A 23,625-nucleotide genomic window follows, 5' to 3' on the forward strand; every position below is an offset into this window, starting at 1 on the left:
TACCTAACCTTAAAGTTCTTATATCTACAAAGACATTTTTAGGAGTCCAAGTCCATACACTATTGTTAAACACCTCATTAACATTCGGCATCTTACCATGGAGGTTTTTTTTTTTTTTCTCTCTCTGTAATGGAAAGTCAGGATCTGTTAAGTGTCTGAATATAGGCTTAATGGCCTCCACTACTGCTTCAGGTACTGAATGTTTATGTTTGAATTCATCTAGTTTGCCTGCTGCCTCTGCTTTCCTATACTTGCACTAGTATCTGGTAAAGATGGGCACAAGTTATATAAGGCATTCGTATCTGTGGACAGCCTGTGAAAGTATGTTCCCACATTGCCGTTTGGATGTATTCCAAATCATGTTTTATCTAATAGCTTTGTCACAGTATTCTTGAAATTCAGTAACATCTTAAGAGTAAGCCTTACAGCATATTTTATACTTTTTCTGTTGATAATTCATGTCACTAAGTTCCTTTTTAAGCTGATGAAATTAGGCTCCCATCCTTTTCTTTACACAACCTACACATTCAAATCCATAACTTTTGTTCTTTGGGGCTCCACAGTGCAAAATATGTTTTTTAATGACACGATTATTATGAACATCAGACAGCTATATTACTCTGTAAATTGTTTTCATTTTATAAAGCATTCATGATGAGCCCATTTTGGCATATTGCCATCACCAGGTGCTCTGTAATCACATTAGTAAGCAATGGACTTCACATAATGGTCTGTAACTATGATCAGAAAAGTTATAATACACCTTTAGGTGTTTTCACCTTAAGTGTAATATCATTGTTGTCATGTCGTGTCGAGTCTTTTCTAGAATTATTACTTTCTCCATAGACGAACACAGGAGATGTATATTTCGTTTTAGTTGGTTTACGTATATGCTATTTCTCTGACAGCTTGGATGACAGTGGACCAGAAATATTACATGTTTATGTAGTTACCATCATTTACAAGTGATCTCTGGACATTCAATTGTTTTTTATTATTTTTATAGCTTTGGTTCTAATTATGTTTTTGTTTGGAATTTGTTTCAGTTTAATTTGAGATTTTTATTTTAAATTTTTTATAATAATTTTGTTATTGTCTGTGATTTATGTTGGTGTTAAGTCTCTGTTTTATACTCCTCACATTGTTATCACTGTGACTATAGATATGTGTTATTTAGGTTCTCTGACTTATTACTTCACCAGTTTTTTTATTTATAATGTGAATAAAGCTTTCCATGTACATTTTTGTGCTTTAGATTGGTTTGTTCATTCAGTAAATCTGTAGGGCTGCTGTACGCATGTGAATATCTCACTGTTTCCTCAAGGATGTTCATGAACGTTCCTTTCTGCATAATATGGAGGATTTCCAGTGCTTCTTTCATAGGTTTTACATTGCATTTTTCTGTTTATAGATGCTGAAAAAGTATGGCTGGGTTGTTTTCAGTATGACCCCCAAATTGTAATGCAGTTGTACTACAATAAAACACAATCAGAAAGGCACAAAATACGTTTCACAAATTATCTAGGAAACATCTCTAACAAAAATAACAAAGTAGTCAACAAAACTGATATCATCTTTGCATATCAAAACACACACAGCCTCAAACACAAAATCCACAAAGGAAGCTCGAAAATTCCCATACAAAACAATCCCGGTATTACAAAATTTCATGCACTTGCCACAAATTCTACCTAGGACAAACCGGTAGAAACTTCAAAATTACATATAAAGAGCACACCACAGAAACTGAAAATAACCCAGTCACATCTTTTCAGCACATACAAACAGAAAAACACAAAGTAAAACTTATGAACAAAGCACTAGAAATCCTCCATATTATGCAGAAAGACTTATCCATGAACATCCTTGAGGAAATAGTGATATATTCACATGCATACAGCAAGCCTACAGATTTACTGAATGACCAAATCTATCTACAGCACAAAAAGTACATAGAAAACTTTAGTCACATTATAAATCAAGAAAACTGATAGAGCATTAAATCAGAGAAAATAAATAACACATTTCTATAGTAACAGCAATAACGACATGAAGAGTATAAAAGAAAGACTTAACACCAACATAAATCATAGACAACAACAAAATTATTATGAGAAATAAAAAATTTAAAATAAAAGTCTCAAATAAAACTAAAATTCCTGGCAAAAAATCATAATTAGAACCAAACCTATAAAAATAATGAATAACAATTTCTGCACATCACTTATTTATAATGGTAACTACGTAAACCTGTAATATTGCTGATCCACTATCACTCAAGCTGTCAGAAAAATAGCATACAAGTAATAATTCTAGAAAAGACACGACACGACCATACGATATTACATGTAAGGTAAAAGACCTAACAATGTGTTATAACTTTTCTGATCATAGTTAAAGACCATTATATGAAGACCATTGCTTACTTATGTGTTTACAGGGCACCTGATGCTGGACGATTTATATTCTCCATTTCCCAGATATTTTATGTATTTAACTCCTTGCTCTGATTGTGAGCAACAAAAAATAGCCATAGCTGCTGCTACCTACCTACTACTTGACTCTTCACAGTTCTTTGTAAATGAGGAGCTATGGGAGCACTTTTCTTTTCATTATCACCTACTAAGTAGCATCCTTGGCAATATTTACAGATAACTTCCAAGTCCAACACTTTACAAGTATCCACAATTGTTGCAGTAGCAGATCCAGTTTTGGAAGTGTGGCCTCTTTTTGCCATGACCGATCAAATGCTAAACTAATATCTGTTACCGAAAATGAGGTGAATCTGATACAAAAATGGCAGTTTTTTCTTTTTATTTCGTCCATTTACTATTGTGATATCGGAATAAAAATTCAGTACGTCAATTTCACAATCTTGATAATGATATATTCATTTACTACATTATTTTTAGTTTATAATTGCAGTGATTATTTTTTTAAGTTAATTGTTGATCGGTTTCACCTCCTCAGTTGGGGAGAATCCGATCACCATTGTGTTTTGTATGCAGGAACGGAATCAGACTTCCAGTGGAGGGAATCCTATCATTATTTTGATTTAAAAAAAATATATTGTTCGGTGGCAGGAGGAACAAGACTTTTGGTCAGGTGATTACAGGGTTATAAATACAAAATCAAATAGGGGTAATGCAGGAGTAGGTTTAATAATGAATAGGAAAATAGGAATGCGGGTAAGCTACTACAAACAGCATAGTGAACGCATTATTGTGGCCAAGATAGACACAAAGCCCATGCCTACTACAGTAGTACAAGTTTATATGCCAACTAGCTCTGCAGATGATGAAGAAATTGATGAAATGTATGACGAGATAAAAGAAATTATTCAGGTAGTGAAGGGAGACGAAAATTTAATAGTCATGGGTGACTGGAATTCGTCAGTAGGAAAAGGGAGAGAAGGAAACATAGTAGGTGAATACGGATTGGGGGGAAGAAATGAAAGAGGAAGCCGCCTTGTAGAATTTTGCACAGAGCATAATTTAATCATAGCTAACACTTGGTTCAAGAATCATAAAAGAAGGTTGTATACCTGGAAGAATCCTGGAGATACTAAAAGGTATCAGATAGATTATATAATGGTAAGACAGAGATTTAGGAACCAGGTTTTAAATTGTAAGACATTTCCAGAGGCAGATGTGGATTCTGACCACAATCTATTGGTTATGAACTGCAGATTGAAACTGAAGAAACTGCAAAAAGGTGGGAATTTAAGGAGATGGGACCAGGATAAACTGAAAGAACCAGAGGTTGTAGAGAGTTTCAGGGAGAGCATAAGGGAACAATTGACAGGAATGGGGGAAAGAAATACAGTAGAAGAAGAATGGGTAGCTCTGAGGGATGAAGTAGTGAAGGCTGCAGAGGATCAAGTAGGTAAAAAGACGAGGGCTAATAGAAACCCTTGGGTAACAGAAGAAATATTGAATTTAATTGATGAGAGGAGAAAATATAAAAATGCAGTAAGTGAAGCAGGCAAAAAGGAATACAAACGTCTCAAAAATGAGATCGACAGGAAGTGCAAAATGGCTAAGCAGGGATGGCTAGAGGACAAATGTAAGGATGTAGAGGCTTGTCTCACTAGGGGTAAGATAGATACTGCCTACAGGAAAATTAAAGAGACCTTTGGAGAGAAGAGAACCACTTGTATGAATATCAAGAGCTCAGATGGCAACCCAGTTCTAAGCAAAGAAGGGAAGGCAGAAAGGTGGAAGGAGTATATAGAGGGTTTATACAAGGGCGATGTACTCGAGGACAATATTATGGAAATGGAAGAGGATGTAGATGAAGATGAAATGGGAGATAAGATACTGCGTGAAGAGTTTGACAGAGCACTGAAAGACCTGAGTCGAAACAAGGCCCCGGGAGTAGACAACATTCCATTAGAACTACTGATGGCCTTGGGAGAGCCAGTCCTGACAAAACTCTACCATCTGGTGAGCAAGATGTATGAGACAGGCGAAATACCCTCAGACTTCAAGAAGAATATAATAATTCCAATCCCAAAGAAAGCAGGTGTTGACAGATGTGAAAATTACCGAATTATCAGTTTAATAAGTCACAGCTGCAAAATACTAACGCAAATTCTTTACAGGCGAATGGAAAAACTGGTAGAAGCGGACCTCGGGGAAGATCAGTTTGGATTCCGTAGAAATGTTGGAACACGTGAGGCAATACTAACCTTACGACTTATCTTAGAAGAAAGATTAAGAAAAGGCAAACCTACGTTTCTAGCATTTGTAGACTTAGAGAAAGCTTTTGACAACGTTAACTGGAATACTCTCTTTCAAATTCTGAAGGTGGCAGGGGTAAAATACAAGGAGCGAAAGGCTATTAACAATTTGTACAGAAACCAGATGGCAGTTATAAGAGTCGAGGGCCATGAAAGGGAAGCAGTGGTTGGGAAAGGAGTGAGACAGGGTTGTAGCCTCTCTCCGATGTTATTCAATCTGTATATTGAGCAAGCAGTAAAGGAAACAAAAGAAAAATTCGGAGTAGGTATTAAAATTCATGGAGAAGAAATAGAAACTTTGAGGTTCGCCGATGACATTGTAATTCTGTCAGAGACAGCAAATGACTTGGAAGAGCAGTTGAACGGAATGGACAGTGTCTTGAAAGGAGGATATAAGATGAACATCAACAAAAGCAAAACGAGGATAATGGAATGTAGTCAAATTAAATCGGGTGATGCTGAGGGGATTAGATTAGGAAATGAGACACTTAAAGTAGTAAAGGAGTTTTGCTATTTGGGGAGCAAAATAACTGATGATGGTCGAAGTAGAGAGGATATAAAATGTAGACTGGCAATGGCAAGGAAATCGTTTCTGAAGAAGAGAAATTTGTTAACATCGAGTATAGATTTAAGTGTCAGGAAGTCGTTTCTGAAAGTATTTGTATGGAGTGTAGCCATGTATGGAAGTGAAACATGGACGATAACCAGTTTGGACAAGAAGAGAATAGAAGCTTTCGAAATGTGGTGCTACAGAAGAATGCTGAAGATAAGGTGGGTAGATCACGTAACTAATGAGGAGGTATTGAATAGGATTGGGGAGAAGAGAAGTTTGTGGCACAACTTGACTAGAAGAAGGGATCGGTTGATAGGACATGTTTTGAGGCATCAAGGGATCACAAATTTAGCATTGGAGGGCAGTGTGGAGGGTAAAAATCGTAGAGGGAGACCAAGAGATCAATACACTAAGCAGATTCAGAAGGATGTAGGTTGCGGTAGGTACTGGGAGATGAAGAAGCTTGCGCAGGATAGAGTAGCATGGAGAGCTGCATCAAACCAGTCTCAGGACTGAAGACCACAACAACACAACAATATTGCTATATTTGCAACTAAATTTAACAATTTCTAGATCAAACAAATTTTTACAAGCACAAAAACTTGAGATTTTTGCTATAAAAACACTTGCATTCACAGAATTTGACAAACAAATATTAATTTCTAGTTACTTTGTGTCATAATCAATATGAAAAGTATTTACTCAGTGTCATAATCCATCCCTTCAAAAATAAATTTACCTAGCCTTCTATGTTCTGGAACAACTTTTTTCTCAGGTGCATTGTCGATTTCTGGAAAGACAAAATAAACATTACCATCAAGAACTTACTTTCTCAGAAATGTCATTTCACAGGTGTCATTAGGGAGGCTTTCAATTTTACCAATAAACCTGAAATTTTTTTTTTTTTTGGAGATTTTACTATGGTGAAATCATTTTCTTTAAATTCATGCCAATCTTTATCCTTATCCTTGTCCATTTCTTCATTTCCGTTTGATTCGTACTGTTCTAGATCACTGTTAGATGTTCCGGATATGGACTCCCTGCTTGCAGCCCCATCAGTATTATTTTCATCAAAGTCGCTGATAACAATTCCTTTTCCTGGAGTTAATGCTAAATGCTTTGCTTGGCATGGCTTTCCTTTTGTTTCATTAGAGTGAACCTGTTTCAACTGCATTTTTAAGGCTGCTGACCAAGAAACTTCTGATGAGTTGGTGCCATGTGCATTGTTATTGGTTGCTTCTGGAATATGTGAAATGACTTTATTGGGACAGAAAGGAAAAATTCCTGCTTTTCTGAACCCAGATATTACATTGGATTTGGATGTGGTAGCTTTGTTTTCAAATGTAGTTTTCAACAACGTAAGAAATTCGAAGTTTGGCACCACTCCTCTATTACTCCTTTTCCAATCATCTAGCACCTTTCACCAAGCAAGTTTTAAAGTGACTGACACAATTGAGTATAATTAGGTGGTAGAAGCACAAATTTAATGTCCTGCTCCTGGCAGAGTTTAATCACATTATACGACAGATGACTTGAGAGATTGTCACCTATAATCACTTTAGGTCCCTCAAATTGCTGGGCATATAGCAAGACAATTTCAGCAAACCATGATTCAAACATTTTTAGGTCAAACCAACCACTCTGATTCCTATTATAACCCACACCAGTTATGCCCCCTTCAGTCTTAGTATTGTGGTGTTTTGCCCTAAAAACTGTGTATGGTGGGAGGACTGAGGCGTTGGCAGCTGCTGCTATCATCATATTGATACTTGACTTAGAACTATCCGAATTCTTTCAGGATGTCTTGTGCTTCGCTTCACTGTTACTTTCACTTGTCCAGGATCATCAAAAAAATTTGTCTCATCATAGTTTATAATGTTGGAGGGAGAGACACCACTAAAGGTCACTTCAAGGTTTTAAAATGATCACTGTTTCTCGGGTAACTGCTGCCTTTGCCCTCTTCACATTTTCACTCACTCTAACCGTTAGTTCTTTATTTTTTTTCAGAAAAGATTTTAACCACTCATGTCCAGGTTGATTGACACAAATTTTTTTTCCCCAATCCTCCCTTCTTGATTGAGATATGCCTGCACAATGTCCCTAACATCATTATTCCTCAAAGGAAACCCCTATTTTGCACAAAACAATAATCCTTCACCCAGGCTTTTTTCCTCACTATTAGTTAACACTGGTTGGCCACCTATTTTGTATTTGTACCTTTCATTGAGTTTATCATTTAATGTGGTATCTGGAACTGTATATTGCTCTGAAGCTTTCCGGGTGCTTAATTTTCTCAATTTGATAGCTTTCACCACATTTACATGATATTGTGGTTTGTAGTTAGATTTCCGTGTTGCTCCCAGAACCTTTTGGTATCCTTGCATTATCGGATTCACCCTACAAAAATGCAGTATTGTAATTAAGCCTGCATAGAGACTAAGCAGTATTAGCAATGAACAAAAAAAACAAACTGTTTTCACTTAAGACATTTATATGCAAGCAATGATATTGCAACTTACCAGTTACACTTTGGAAGTAACATGTGCCAAGAGAAGTTTTCACACTTGTGTTGACTACACGAGTGTAGCACAAGAATCACACACCTACTGACAATACGATTTGCTGGTTGTGTGCACTCCAACACGCCATTGTTCTTGATAGATTTGTCAAGAATTCATGACAATGATCAGCTGCAAAGTAATTGTTAAAATGCTACGTTCAGTTATCCAAACATGGAAAAACTGGTAAATGATATGATTGACACCACGTTATCTGATTCACTGTTCTCACTGACTGCTTTTACAGCTGCAGTTTTCATGGATTCTGTTGCAACAGAGTCTATGCAGTTGCCAATAATTTCAGTATATTTCTCATATTGTGTGGGTGGATTTGGTAAATGCAGAACAGCACAATGAGTCTATCACCACTACCACCTTCCCCAAAACACATAAGTCTATAAAATAACTTCACTGATGTTCAAATTTATTATTATATTTAGTCCAATGCCTTCATGGGTAGGTAATGTATCTCCTGCACACACAATATTTACATGTGACATCTTCCAAAAGACAAAAACCGAATTTCAGAAATCTTTTTCTGCTGTTGTGTTTACATGTTAAGGTCTGAAACAGATTTGCTAGCCCATTTAAATATGGTGCCTGAGGAAAAAAAACTGATACAGTTTATGATTTAGTCAGTACAATCACAATTACTCTTCAATTAAATGAGGTGTAAACAGCTTCAGTCTAATATTTCCGCTTATCCTTCATGGTGCAAAAAACCACTCTGTCCATATCAGCTGGAAAAAAACCCTGACAGTCCAAGCTTGTTTCAAAACCAGTTGCATTTACATGAGAGTGAAAATTGACTGTGGAATTGGAAAACCTGCAAGCAGAAGTGGATTTCCAGAATTGATTTTGAAGTGTTTACATGACCATCCCGAAGCAATTTTGGGAAATTGTTAACGAAAGCCGGCGGGTGCCACGTAAACAGGGCGATGGTAATCTCGCAGCCCCCCCCCCCCCCCATGTACTGGGTGGAGTGTCAGCAGTCTTCTCATTATTTTGCACTATTTGAATACAATACAATTGGTATAGTTCTACAGTTCTTGTTTACTTTGTTCTGGCGTCTCTTAAAGATACCTTTTGGTTAAGTCGCTTTAAATGAGCGCATCAGCATACGACAGTTTCACTATAAGCACAGGAAGCTACCAAATATTGAAATATTTATTTTGTTTCCAAAGGTTTACAAATATATGAGCAAATAATATTTAATAATCAGTGCAGCTAATCTGTGGTAAACAGAGCCTTCTAGAGCATGTAGTTTCCGAGATTTGCATACAAGTCTGAAAGGATGTCGAGATTAATGCGGATATCGTGATGTGTCAAGTAAAAGTTAAAAGACTATTAACGATTCATTTACATGGGTTTTAACAAAAGCTATGCACCAATTTGCTCAGGAAAGTCGAAATATACATATCCTTAAAAAAAAAAACACCACACACACACACACACACACACACACACACACACACACACACACCAATATTTTTGGAAAAAATTGAGGTCTTTTAAAGCCAAAATATGTCTTTAAAACTAGAAAAATGAAAATGATTATACTCTCATTAGTACTAAATAATTGCATTTATTTTGTTAAGACCTACCAGAGTTGCTTTATAGCAATTAAGGAGCTAGACACCATATATCACATCGTCTATGTGAATGTAATGTTGCCAAATTGTTTTTCTTTGAGGTCAATTTTTTGCTGGAAATGTGCATGGGATGAAAACATTTAAGAAACACTATTGTTCTCTTAGTATGCAAGAAATTGCACTGTGGCATCCATGTGTGCAGATTTTGGTTCATCCTGTATATTTCAATGTCTTTATGCTAGCTTTGTTAAAAAAAAAAAAACAATGAAAGGCTGTGAGAAGATGCAATAATGATTGTCAAGAATACTGTTGTGCTTTACTGTAATAATAAAATAAAGGAAATATAAAATCACTGCGACTGAGCTTGTAAGTAATGTAATGTAAATGCTCTGTTCAAAGAGAAATCTTAGTGATAGTTGACACAATCTATTACCATTGTACATGTCAATATTAGTATAAAATAAGTCAAAAGTCTACTTATTTGCCAGACAATCAATGAAATGTGAAACAAGAAGATTTATTGGACAAAAGGATATTAGAGAATTCACTGTTTCCATTTCATAAGTATTAAATAATTCATATTCCTGAAACTGAAATTATTTGAAAGCCATCACAGCAAAAATATTAAATATATTGATTGAAAATATTATCAGCAATACAGAATACTTTTGAGTCCCTGAATGAAAGTAATCTCTCGCTTGATAACTACATGCTTTTGTCATAGATGCGCAAATATTTAGTCTTTAAACTGTATCCTGTCTTCTACTTAGAATCATTAGAAGAACCTGCAATTAATGAGCAAAATAGGTGACGACCAAAAGAAACATAATATTACTATGATTTATTTTACATTACTAAAATAAAAAAAATTAGAGCCAGACTCTTGAAAAGTCTGACATAGAAGATCCATAAAAACAAAACCACAAGGAACACCACACTGAGTAGAACTAGTACAGCATGATGATATTCAGTGCAGAAGAAAAATAAAAAAACAAACAAAATAAAACATTGAGGGAAGATCAAAAGAGTTTTTAGCAGACACAGGGGAAACTCTTCTACCTATAAGCATTCTGTTTGCTGCACAGTTTCAGAATTCACTGATGAATAAGCAGATGCTGTTATCCCAGGTTCTGTATCAGCAGCTACACACACAACACACACACACACACACACACACACACACACACACACCAAATAATTTGCTGAAAAGTGTGTTTCTGAACTGCAATACTGACTAAAATGAACATATAAGGGAAATAGAAATTAATAATAATCTTGGTTCAATAGAGAAAACCTATTAAAACTATCAAACAAAATGGAGCCTGAAATAAAACATTTGTTTGAAGGTTTAAAAATGGATTTAAAAGGTCATTAATTGGCACAAATGTATTTATTAGAGGAACAAAAAATGAATTTACAACTTTTCCTTGTCAAACAGGATATCAATATTAAATGATGATCTAAAGAACAACAACACTACCTTTGCAAAGGCAAATCTAATAATAATGTAAACCAAAAAGAAAGAATCTTGAATCTAGCACATATGTTAAGTCAGATTTAAATAAGAAACTACATTAATGTTCCTCAATTTGAGCGATAAAACAGAAATCAGCAGAAAAGAGCATGAATCTCAAACTGTCAATCGAGGCACAGAGTAAAATAATTTGTGAACTAAAAAGTTAGGTAAACACATTTTTCACTCTATGCAGAGAAGTGATCAAACGACATACAAAAAGCTGATGGAATTCATATTCAGAATACCACAAATTGGTGGGAAGAATTTTGAATTTTCTTGAGATTTTAACCCAAGAGTACTGTTAGCATGACAACATTTGTAACAGCATTGCTGGATGCATTACTCATCTCTGAGAAATGTATAAGCAGTAAGTAAATTTTAGCTAAACTTTTGGCTGTAGGACACACATGTAATGGCACATCACATGAACCCTTGAATTTATGAAAAGGAAATGTTGAGTCACAGACAGTCATATCAAAATGACTGCTAAACAAGTAAGCTTTCAGCCAAAAGGCTGCCTTCTTAAACACACACACACACACACACACACACACACACACACACACATATTCATGCAAAGTACAACTCACACACACAACCCCTTCCTCTGGCCACAGAGGTCGGACTGTGAGCAACAGCGCATGATGGGAGAAGCAATCTGGGTGGTGGGGGTAAGGAGGAGGCTGGGATGGGGAGGGGGAGGGATAGCAGGATAGGGATGGGGGGACAGTAAAGCATTGCTTGTGGAAGCATCATTTTCAATTGAAATACTGAGTGGGTTGTACTGCAGTCTTTGTAGATAACAAGCCACCATTTCAATTGCACGCTGTCACAAAGAAATATTTTGAATGGACTATGTGTCTAAGAAGTGTTCTTGCCAACAAGATCCAATGCTTCTTCAATTTTCAACATGAACTGGATGAGACTAATCTTATTGTAACACTGTTGAATTTACATTTGTATAGCCAGGTTAACAACAATTGTCCACCACTTGTTTCTCTAACAAATGTATATGTTAAAACTCAAACAAATATGTTCAGAAAGATAAGGTTATGAAATAAGAAAGTTAGCTTTCTCAAGTTAAATGAGAACTAACTATATTTGTATGATCCATCAGAACATTGCTTAGAATCAAGTTTCTATAGAAGTATGAAAAACTCTGGGGATAGTTTGAAGTACATCAGCTGTGGTCTTTCAACAAAATGCACTAACCTTGGCATCAGTAACTGCTGCACTCTTAAGTGCATTACTGCCAGGTTTACAACTAATTGTAGTGTCTGTATACTGTTCCCCTGACAGCAATACTGATGTCATCACAGAGATACTAGATACATCAATCTCCCATTTGCAAAAATAAAACATAAAATTTTAATCTTTGGAGATACTAACATTGACATTAGGGTCATAATGACAAAGCACTTATACTTGCTTAATGTCCTTAGGTCACGCAATATGTTTTGTGCACATAAAAAGCCAACAAGACAGATTGTGAATGGATATGGTTAAAACGACTGAAAAAAAAAAAAAAAAAAAAAAAAAAAAAAAAAAAAAAAAAAAATCCCACAGAGCAAGGAGAACAACCCCAGTACTCCTACTAATTAACCAAAGCAAGGTATTTGACTCTGTAAGTCATTGTATTCCAAAATATAAATTGGATTGCTATGGCATTTGAGATACAGAACTCACCCTTACAGAAGCAAATCTTTGACAACAGGCAGCAGAAGTACACTTTAACAGTATGAGCTCTGGATTCCTAGACGTTTCCAGAGGCATGCCTCAAATTTCCATACTGATCTTACTGTTTATTGTCTATATTAATGACGTATCTAGGATCCTGTAAATCTATTCTGTATGCTTACGACAACACCTATATTGCAATAAAACTGAAAATATCATTTTTAAATTATGCAATACAAACAATAATTGTATGTCGTTTAAACTTCTTAGTGTACACTTGATTCCAAATTAACTCCATACAGATTCAATATGCACTTAATTATCAAAAGTCGTATACCTGTCACGTAAACTCAAGAGTATGTGTGAGTGAAAATTTGATTCTCAGCTCCTATCATGCATTTTTTCATAGTCACATAACATACCGTATACAGCTTTGGAGCAGCTACGCTGAGGCAAAACAGTTTTTATGTGGTAGAAAAAGGCTATCAGATGGGTAGTGAGTATTTTCAAAAGCAATGTATCTTGTAAGCCACTTGTCAAGAAACTGAGTGTCACAACAGTCCCATCATTATTTATACTTAGTTGGCTAGTACACACAGTGGAAAGCTAGAGACCTATAGATTAAGGCAATCATTTCATTGTCACACTACAGAACAGAAAGAAAATGTTTACCAACTCCTTAAAGACTAAGCAAGACTCTCAATAGCTATACATTCCTTAGAGTAAAACTATGCCATAGAGGTAGTTTTTCCATTATGCAAAAGAAGATCTAAAATTTTAACTTACACTCATAGAATGTTTGTATGCAAATCTACATGACTTATAGTTTTCCTTATTATCATATGTACCATTATGTGTTATTCAATTTCTACAAACTATTAACATCAATGGCATGCAAAATCATTGAAAATAAAATAAATACTTTTTTAATTAAAGTCCCTTACATATCAAACATTCTTGCTGTCAGCAGTTGAGTCTGACTAGGCAACTGGTTGCTTATTATTTCATTACATACAACTATAGTTGCTGAGGATGGATAAAATACTAAGAATGCAGATGTAAATTTTGTGTAAAAGACAGGCACAATAGGCAAGTGGGGAATCACATTTTTTCATTACATGCAATAATTATTCTTACTGTCAGATAAAATGACATTTACTCACCACCAACCATTTTCTTTGGAGGTAATTTAGGTATCAGACGGTATGGGAAACGGTTGAGAAGTAATTCATGCAAGGCAACAAAATCGTTGTATCTCCGTCGCACCAATGAACCGAATCTCTGAAATACATGCCATTTTGAGCTTCTGTTGATAAGGTGGCTTCCAATTTGCCAAAAGTAAAACATACAGAAACGAAGACATTCCAAAATATTTCTGTACTGTGTTCCACAACCTGAATCAACTCAACAAATGATATTATGTATCATTATAAAACTTCCTGTTTAAATTATTCTTTATTGTGAAAACGATTTTGGTCAGAGCACATTATCAAGCACAGCTTGGATTAAGACACAACACAATGTAAAAAATAATAATATTTACAAACATGGTTAGCCATGCCTAATATTGTATTTTTGACAGTGTGTTGTTACTCTTCCATCTCGGGGATAAGAAGTTAAGAAACTTAGAGCCACTACTCCCAACCTGAAGTTTCCATTTCACATAAAAGTACTTAATAACATACAGAAGTAAAGGTGTTAGATAAATTTAGAAAAATCTCAATAACTTTGTATCCTTTATCCAGTCCATTTAGCAGTTCATGGAAGAAAGCAGTTACTGACATTTATTGTGGATCAACCTTCCTTGAACGCACTGTGAGAGTTACTTTTTACACACTGGTTGTATCTCAGTGATTTCTAAAAGGTAGAGAAAAGTCCCGTAGCAAACTGAACTATTTACTATATGTGTTGGTGGTTCTATTAATTACTTTTTGCATTCTTTCAGTAATCTAGATGTTTCACTCCAGCCACTAAATTTTATTTTAAGCTTTGAGATGATTTTCAGAATGTCACGTTCTGTTATAGTTCTTAGGAAAAACGAATCACTAATTTTATCTGAGTTTATTGCTAGTGTTGATTCATCAATTTCTTATTGCTATTTGGTGTCGCTGAACAACACAAATAAGTCTCTCACATTTTCTTTTAATTTGCAAAGTCCAATTTCTTTAGTGTTTTATCAATAGACATGCCTGATTTAACTTTTTTTAAATATTTAATAGAAGCGGCCCCAGTCTTTATTAATACCATCCGATTTGTATCCCTGCTGCCAATCAGAGTGTGTGTGTGTGTGTGTGTGTGTGTGTGTGTGTGTGTGTGTGTGTGTGTCTGTGTGTGTGTGTGTAAACTAATTATGGTCTTTTTTTAAGTGAGTAAGTCATTATGCTGAACTATTCTGTGATGCGTGCTAATCTCTATTGATAGGACTCCTGGGTCGGAGAGAAAAGTTTTCAATAGTTCTCACAACAAAATCTTCCTTGTTTATATTCATTCAACATGGTTAACACAAACATGTGAGTGATGTGTTATTTTGGTTTGTGATGAGTTGATGTGGCAACTGTTATAGGATCATAACTGTCAGAATACCTAAGACACTTTGAATTATAGTGTAAGGAGTTTAAGTTCATCTCTCTTCCTATTACATACTGTTTTTTGTTTCTTGAGAGTTTATACCAAAGTTCTTCTACACAAGAGACGAATTCATCTACATTATTCTAAGGTGTTCTATACAGGCCAACTATTAGTAAGCTGTTTTTGCCTAGCTTTAATTTTACTGCTGCTGATTCAAAGGTCACTATCACAGTGAGTTCATCAACTGACCAGTGATCAAAATGTGTGTGAAGCTAGATAGTGCTTAAATTTTGAATAAAATCATCAGCAATGCCCCCCCCCCCCCCCCCCCCCATGAACAATGAACCTTGCCGTTGGTGGGGAGGCTGGCGTGCCTCAGCAATACAGATAGCTGTACTGTATGTGTAACCACAACAGAGGGATATCTGTTGAGAGGCCAGACAAATATGTGGTTCCTCAAGAGTGGCAGCAGCCTTTGCAGTAGTTGAAGGGGCAACAGTCCGGATGATTGACTGATACAGCACTGTAACATCAACCAAAACGGCCTTGCCGTCCTGGTACTGCAAACGGCTGAAAGCAAGGGGAAACTATAGAAGTAATTTTTCCCGAGGCCATGCAGCTTTACTGTAACGTTAAATGATGATGGCATGCTCTCGGGTAAATACAGAGGTAAAATAGTCCCCCATTTGGACCTCTGGGCAGGGACTACTCAGGATGATGATGTTATAAGGAGAAACAAAACTGGCGTTCTATGTATCGGAGCTTGGGATGTTGGATCCCTTAATCGGGCAGGCAGGTTAGAAAACTTAAAAAGGGAAATGGATAGGTTAAAGTTAGGTATAGTGGGAATTAGTGAACTTCGGTGGCAGGCGGAATAAGACTCCTGACCAGGTGAATACAGGGTTATAAAAACAAAATCAAATAGGGGTAATGCAGGAGTAGGTTAACAAATAAATAAATAAATAAATGAAAAATAGGAGCATGGGTAAGCTACTATGAACAGCATTGTGAACGCATTATTGTAGCCAAGGATAGACACAAAGCCCACGCCTACCACAGTAGTATAAGTTTATATGCCAACTAGCTCCACAGATGAAGAGGTTGAAAAAATGTATGATGCGACAAAAGAAATTATTCACATAGTGATGGGACACGAAAATTTAATAGTGATGGGGGACTGAAATTCGACTGTAGGAGAAGGAAAAGTAGTAGGTGAGTATGGAATGGGGGTAAGGAATGAACGAGGAAGATGCCTGGTAGAATTTTGCACAGAGCATAACTTAATCATGGCTAACGCTTGGTTTAAGAATCATGAAAGAAGGTTGTATACGGGAAGAGGCCTGGAGACACTGGAAGGTTTCAGACAGATTACATAATGGTAAGACAGGGATTTAGGAACCAAGTTTTAAATTGTAAGACATTTCCAGGGGCAGATGTGGATTCTGACCACAATTTACTGTTTGTGAACTGTAGATTAAAACTGAAGAAACTGCAAAAAGGTGGGAATTTAAGGAGATGGAACCTGGATAAACTGAAAGAACCAGAGGTTGTACAGAGTTTCAGGGAGAGCATAAGGGAACAATTGACAGGAATGGGGGGAAGAAATACAGTAGAAGAAGAATGGGTAGCTTTGAGGAATGAAATAGTGAAGGCAGCAGAGGATCAAGTAGGTAAAAAGAAGAGGGCTAGTAGAAATCCTTGGGTAACAGAAGAGAAACTGAATTTAATTGATGAAAGGAGAAAATACAAAAATGCAGTAAATAAAGCAGGCAAAAAGGAATACAAATGACTCAAAAATGAGATTGACAGGAAGTGAAAAATGGCTATGCAGGGATGGCTGAGGACAAATGTAAGGATGTAGAGGCATATATCACTAGGAGTAAGATGGATAATGGCTACAGGAAAATTAGAGAGACCTCTGGAGCCGAGAGAACCACCTTTATTAATATCAAGAGCTCAGATGGAAAACCCGTTCCAAGCAAAGAAGGGAAAGCAGAAAGATGGCCGGAGTACATAGTGGGTCTCTACAAAGGCAATGTACTTGAGGGCAATATTATGGAAATGGAAGAGGATGAAGACGAAATGGGAGATATCATATTGTGTGAAGAATCTGATAGAGCACTGAAAGACCTAAGTTGAGAGGGGGCCCTGGTAGTAGACAACATTCCATGAGAACTACTGACAACCTCGGGAGAGCCAGCCATGACAAAATCTACCATCTGGTGAGCAAGATGTATGAGACAGACGAAATACCCTCAGACTTCAAGAATAATGTAATAATTACAATCCCAAAGAAAGCAGGTGTTGACAGGTGTGAAAATCACCGAACTTCAGTTTAATAAGTCATGGCTGCAAAATACTAACACGAATTCTTTATAGACAAATGGAAAAACTGGTAGAAGCCTACCTTGGGGAAGATCAGTTTGGATTCCATAGTAATGTTGGAACACATGAGACAATACTGACCCTACAACTTATCTTAGAAGATAGGTTAAGAAAAGGCAAACCTACATTTCTAGCATTTGTAGACTTAGAGAAAGTCTTTGACAATGTTGACTGGAATACTCTCTTTCCAATTCTAAAGGTGGCAGAGACCAAATACAAGAAGCAAAAGACTATTTACAATTTGTACAGATACCAGACGGCATTTATAAGAGTCGAGGGGCATGAAAGGGAAGGAGTGTTTGGGAAGGGAATGAGACAGGGTTGTAGCCCATCCCCAACTAAATATTGAGCAAGCAGTAAAGGAGAAAAAAAAGGAAAATTTGGTGTAGGAATTAAAATTCATGGAGAAGAAACAAGAACTTTGAGGTTTGCCAATGTCATTGTAATTCTGGCAGAGACAGCGAAGGGCCTGGAAGAGCAGTTGAATGGAATGGACAGGTATCTTGAAAGGAGGATGTAAGATGAACATCAACAAAAGCAAGATGAGGATAATGAAATGTAGTTGAATTAAATCAGGTGATGCTGAGGGAATTAGATTAGGAAACGAGACACTTAAAGTAGTAGATGAGTTTTGCTATTTGGGCAGCAAAGTAATAGATGATGGTCGAAGTAGAGGGGATATAAAATGTAGACTGGCTATGGCAAGGAAAGCATTTCTAAAGAAGAGAAATTTGTTAACATCGAGTATAGATTTGTGAGTCAGGAAATCCTTTCTGAAAGTATTTGTATGGAGTATAGCCATGTATGGAAGTGAAACATGGACAATAAATAGTTTAGACAAGAAGAGAATAGAAGCTTTCAAAACGTCGTGCTACAGAAGAATGCTGAAGATTACATGGGCAGTTCACGTAACTAATGAGGAGGTACTGAATAGAATTGGGGAGAAGAGGAATTTGCGGCATAACTTGACCAGGAGAAGGGACTGGTTGGTAGGACACATTCTGAGGCATCAAGGGATCACTAATTTAGTATTGGAGGGAAGCAAGGAGGGTAAAAATCATAGAGGAGACCAATGGATGAATACACTAAGCAGATTCAGAAGGATGTAGGTTGCAGTAGTTACTCTAAGATGATTAAGCTTGCACAGGATAGAGTAGCATGGATAGCTGCATCAAACCAGTCTCTGGACTGAAGACCAAGGCAACATCAGCAATGACTAGCGAAGACCTCCAGCATAAGATGTTGCCCTCATTCTGCCAAAGACCTTGTCAAACAGGTGGAGGATCAGACAGAGGTTCAGACCACTCTCTTATCCTTGGGGTGGGAAACTGCCTCTGAAAGGGGGGTCAATCAACAATTATTGATGGCATGAGGATGCAGAAGGCAATTGAATCCAATGCATTAAAGACAAAGAGGTGTGACCGCTGGACACATAGCCTGGAACATTGACAAAAGATTCTGGATTAGTAGCCCCCGTTCTTATCTCTGGAATGGGACTGCCAAGGGTGAGGTAACCATGAGAAAAAATGGAGTAACTAGTGTAAGGGTAACATTCTATGAGTAGGAGGTATGGAACGTCAAATGTTTGAATGTGGTAGAGAATCTAGAAAAGCTGAAAAGGGAAATGCAATGGCTCAAACTAGTACAGATGGGGTCAGTGAGGTGAAACGGAAATAAGAAAAGGATTAAGGATCAGACGAATATAGGATAATAACAACAGCAGTGGAAAATGGTATAACAGGAGCAGCACCATTATGAATAAGATGGTAGGGCAGAGCAGGAGTTCACACAAACAGTTCAGTGATAGGGTTGTTCCCATTAGAATTGGAAGCAAACCATTGCAGACTACAATAGATCAGGTATACATGCCGATATTTAACGGGTAATTCAGTATGCAAAAAGGGACGAAAATCTAATAATCGTGGGGGACTGGAATGTGATTGTAGAAGAAGGAGCAGAAGAAGGGGTTAAGCAGGAATACAGGCTTGATAGTGGGAATGAGTACAAAGACTAATTGAATTCTACAATAAATTTCAGCTAGTAATAGTGAATTCTCTGTTCGGACATCACTAACGGAGGAGGTATACATGAAAAACACCCAGAAGAAGGGAAAATTACAACTGAATTACATCACTGTCAGAGAGAGATTCTGAAATCAGACACTGGGTTGTAAGGTGTACCCGGAAGCAGATAAAGACTCAGACCACAATTTAGTAATGATTAACAGTAGGCTGAAGTTCAATAGACTAGTCAGCTAGGATCCATGTGTCAAGTGGGATTTGGAACCACCAAAGAATGAAGAGACACATGTGAAGTTCTCTCAATGCGATAATTAACATCTCAGTAGGCAGGTCATTTGAAGAGGAATGGACTTGTCTAAAAAGTGCAATCACAGAAGTTGAGCAGAAAAACTTAGGTACAAAGAAGGTAACAGTGAAGAAACCATAGTTAACAGCAGAAATACTTCAGCTGATCGTCAAAAGATCTAAGTACAAAAATGTGCAGGAAACTCCAGAATATAGAAAAACAAGTCACTTCGGAACAAAATAAATAGGAAGTGCAAGGAAGATAAAGTGAAAATGTTGGTTGGTTTAAAAGAGGGTGGGGGAGGGGCCAATCTGCTAGAACATTGGTCCTTCGTTCCGATTAAAATAATTCCACAAGGGTGGGAGTTAAATAATCGAGACATACAAAACACAGATGGAAGAAAAGAGAAAAACCACAAGAATGACAGAAGGGCAACAAACACCAAAATGGATAAAATAGGACAAAAAAACCACAGAGACATGCTAGAAACATGCAGAAGAGATCAAAACAAGAGAGCAGATTACCATGGCTGGCTGACCATGAGAATAAAAAGGAGAAGCCAGTCACTCTGCAACACATTAAAACCCCCAGGCGCAAAAACTTAGATCAAATGATAAAACCCACCTTCACAAATAAAACTTAAAACTAAGTCTGCTGTCGAGGCATTGTCGCCAAACACTGAAGGTAGGGTGCTGGGAAGGTTAAAAATCTGCTGCCTAGCGGCTGAAAGTGGGCACTCCAGCAAGAGGTGGACGCGTCATTTGTGAGCTACAGTGACACTGACGTGGGTCCTTGTGACAGTGGAGAAAACCGTGCATTAGCCACGTATGGCCAATGCGGAGCAGACAGATGACAACTGATTCCCTGACAGAGGACCACATGGGAGACTTCCACAGATTCGTAGTCTCTTTAATGATACCCAGTTTGTTGTGCGTACTGTTATGCCATTCCACCTCCCTGCGGCATAAGACAGAATGCAGGTCAGTTTCGGAGATGTCCACATCCAGAAGCGGTTTCCGCGTAGCCGGTTTGGCCAACCTTTCAGCTAATTCGGTATCTGGGATTCCGGAGTGTCCTGGGGTCCACACGAACACCACTGAATGACCGGACCATTCCAGGGTGTAGATGGACTCCTGGATGGATGCTACCAAAGGATGGTGAGGGTAGCACTGGTCGATAGCTTGTAGGCTGCTCCAGAAGTCAGTAGACAGGAAAAATGTCTTGCCAGGGCATGAGATGTGCTCAAGAGCACGAGACACAGACGTCAGCTCTGCAGCCATCTGACAAGGAGTGCTGTTCAATATGTTCTCCATGAACATACGCAAAGCCTACGTGACCATCAGCCATCAAGATATCGGTGTAAACCACTTCATGGCCTCGGTATAAGTCGAGAATCGAGAGGAAGTGATAGCGGACAGCCACATGTCCTAATGAAGTCCTTAGTGTTATGCAAAATGTCCAGAAGAATCTGCAGCCCAGGTGTTCACCATTGAGGTGTAAGTGAATGGACCTCGAAGAGAGGTGGTAGCAGGAAGGACTTCAGTTCATACAGATGGGACTGGATGCAAAACGCAATAGTAAGCCCTGACCTGGGCTGGAGATGTGGGAGATGAACCGCCATGGTTGGGAAAAGGAGACGGTAATTTGGATGTGCAGGAGAACTACGAACATGTGCAATGTAACTGGCCAGCAGTTGGGCACACCTAACCTCCAATGGAGGGACTCTGGCCTCGACCAGGACACTGGTCACCGGACTCTTTCTAAAAGCTCCTGTCACTAATCGTACCCCGCAGAGGTGCACAGGGTCAAGTGAATGCAACGCTGAGGGCACTGCCGAACTATAAAGCATTTGCATCGGTAGATAACACGCCACTGATGTGCATGCTATGGACAACTGTTCGGGTCTGGTACCCAAGAAGACGTCTGATCTCAGTCCAGTCTTGGGAAGGTGACATATAGCACCCAATGGTCTACGCGTACCTCTTCCAACACTCCTGTTTCCATTGTTTTATAAGCTGGCAAAAGCGGGCTCAAAGCCACTTAAAGGATATTAGGTGCTCTAGGGAAGGGTGCCACTTATGTCGCTGTAGAGGTCGCCGACACACTTTTATTGCCTCAGCAACTTCCGGCGACCACCAAGGGACTGCCTGTTGCCGGGGGCACCCTAAAGGACGAGGGACTGCATTTTCCGCCACAGAAACGATTGTTGTAGTGACCTTCTGAACGACAACATCGATGGCACCATGTGGGGCAGATTCAGCAGTGACAGCAGAGGCGAAGGCTTCCCAGTTTGCCTTGTTAAAAGCCCATCTTAGTAGGCATCTGTGGGCATGATGCTGGGGGAGTGACAGGAAGATGGGGAAGTGGTTACTACCACACAGGTCATCAAGTGCTCTCCAGTGGATACATGGGAGAAAGCCAGGACTGCAAACTGAGAGATCAATGGCCACAGTGAAATGTGTGGGGGCACCTATATTTAAGAGGCAGAGGTCGAGTTGTGACAGTAGAGGTCGATGTCGAGTTGTGACAGTAAATTTTTGACCTCCCTGCCTCGGCCAGTAAGCATGGCGCCACCCCAGAAGGGGTTATATGCGTTAATATCTTCCAAAAGTAGGAAAGGTTTAGGGAGTTGATCAATCAGTGTAGCTGATACGTTCAAGGGTACTGCACCATCTGGAGGAAGATATACATTGCAGACAGTTACTTCCTGCGTCATCCTTATCCTGACAGCTACAACTTCAAGTGGGGTTTGAAGGAGCACAGGTTCACTACATACTAAGCTCAGGACATAGACACTAACTCCACCTGACACTATTATGGTTGCTATGGTTCCTGTAATATCCCTTATAGCCGCGGAGGTCAGGAGCCTGTATTGCTGGGAACCAGGTTTCATGGAGGGCAATGCAGAAAGCAGGTGTAAAGCGAAACAGTTGGAGAGTTACGTTATCATGAGACTGGGAAGGCATGAAACACTCAATGAGGCAGTCTACGTCTCAGGGTCACCTGCGGCCACCAGATGAGTATCTGTGTGATCGATATCCATTGTGTCTAGGTCCTCAGCAGACGCCAGAATCTCCATCTCACCCCCAGAAACAGAGCTTGTAGGTAGTGGTGGTGTGGGTGCCACCTCAGTGCCTTGGCTCTTGGGGTTCTTTTTCTTTTTAGCTTTCTCTTGCTGCTCCTTAGGTTTGTCTGGCTGGGAGGGCTTCAGTGATTGAGGCTCAGCGAATGAGGAGGACCGTGAAACCCTATGACCAGCTACCTGTAGTTGCTTCAGCCACTGGCGGGTGTCAGCTTTGACACTGGTAGGAAACTGGGAAGGGAGTGACCCAAGCCATCCCTTACTGGTGAGAGAAGCTGAAGAAGACTTACACTTCTCCATCTGAGAAGTGGGGACTGACGTCCCCGATGGTTGGGGGGGTTGTTGCTCCTGAAGTATGTTGATGTTGTGCAGGAGCAACATTGAGGGAAGTTTGCCGCCCCCCCCCCCCCCTCACCATCAAAGGGGCAGGTGGAGTCTGACTGCTCGGAAAGCCAACTGTACATGGTGGAACGGAAGATGGTAGAACTGCTGTTGTAGTGGCGGTGTAGGTTGACGTCATATGCACAGGATGTAACCTCTCATATTGTTTCATAGCATCAGTATAGATCAGTCAGTCCAGTGTCTTTTATTCCATTATTTTTCTTTCTTTCTGGAGAATACTGCAGTCTGGCGAGCAAGGCGAATG

General features: G+C 38.5%; 1 protein-coding gene across 5 annotated transcripts in view; it reads right to left on the reverse strand.

Moving 5' to 3' along the window:
* Nucleotides 1–23,625, reverse strand: part of LOC126457884 (sorting nexin-8-like) — a 180,440-nt gene that overhangs the window by 115,047 nt on the left and 41,768 nt on the right. For all 5 annotated transcript variants that reach the window (XM_050094555.1, XM_050094557.1, XM_050094553.1 and 2 more), the window contains exon 5: nt 13,801–13,918. In XM_050094555.1, the coding sequence (XP_049950512.1) occupies nt 13,801–13,918 (118 nt within the window). The remainder of the gene's footprint in view (nt 1–13,800; nt 13,919–23,625) is intronic.

The sequence above is a fragment of the Schistocerca serialis genome, chromosome 2 (assembly GCF_023864345.2).
Source record: "Schistocerca serialis cubense isolate TAMUIC-IGC-003099 chromosome 2, iqSchSeri2.2, whole genome shotgun sequence".
NCBI lineage: Eukaryota > Metazoa > Arthropoda > Insecta > Orthoptera > Acrididae > Schistocerca > Schistocerca serialis.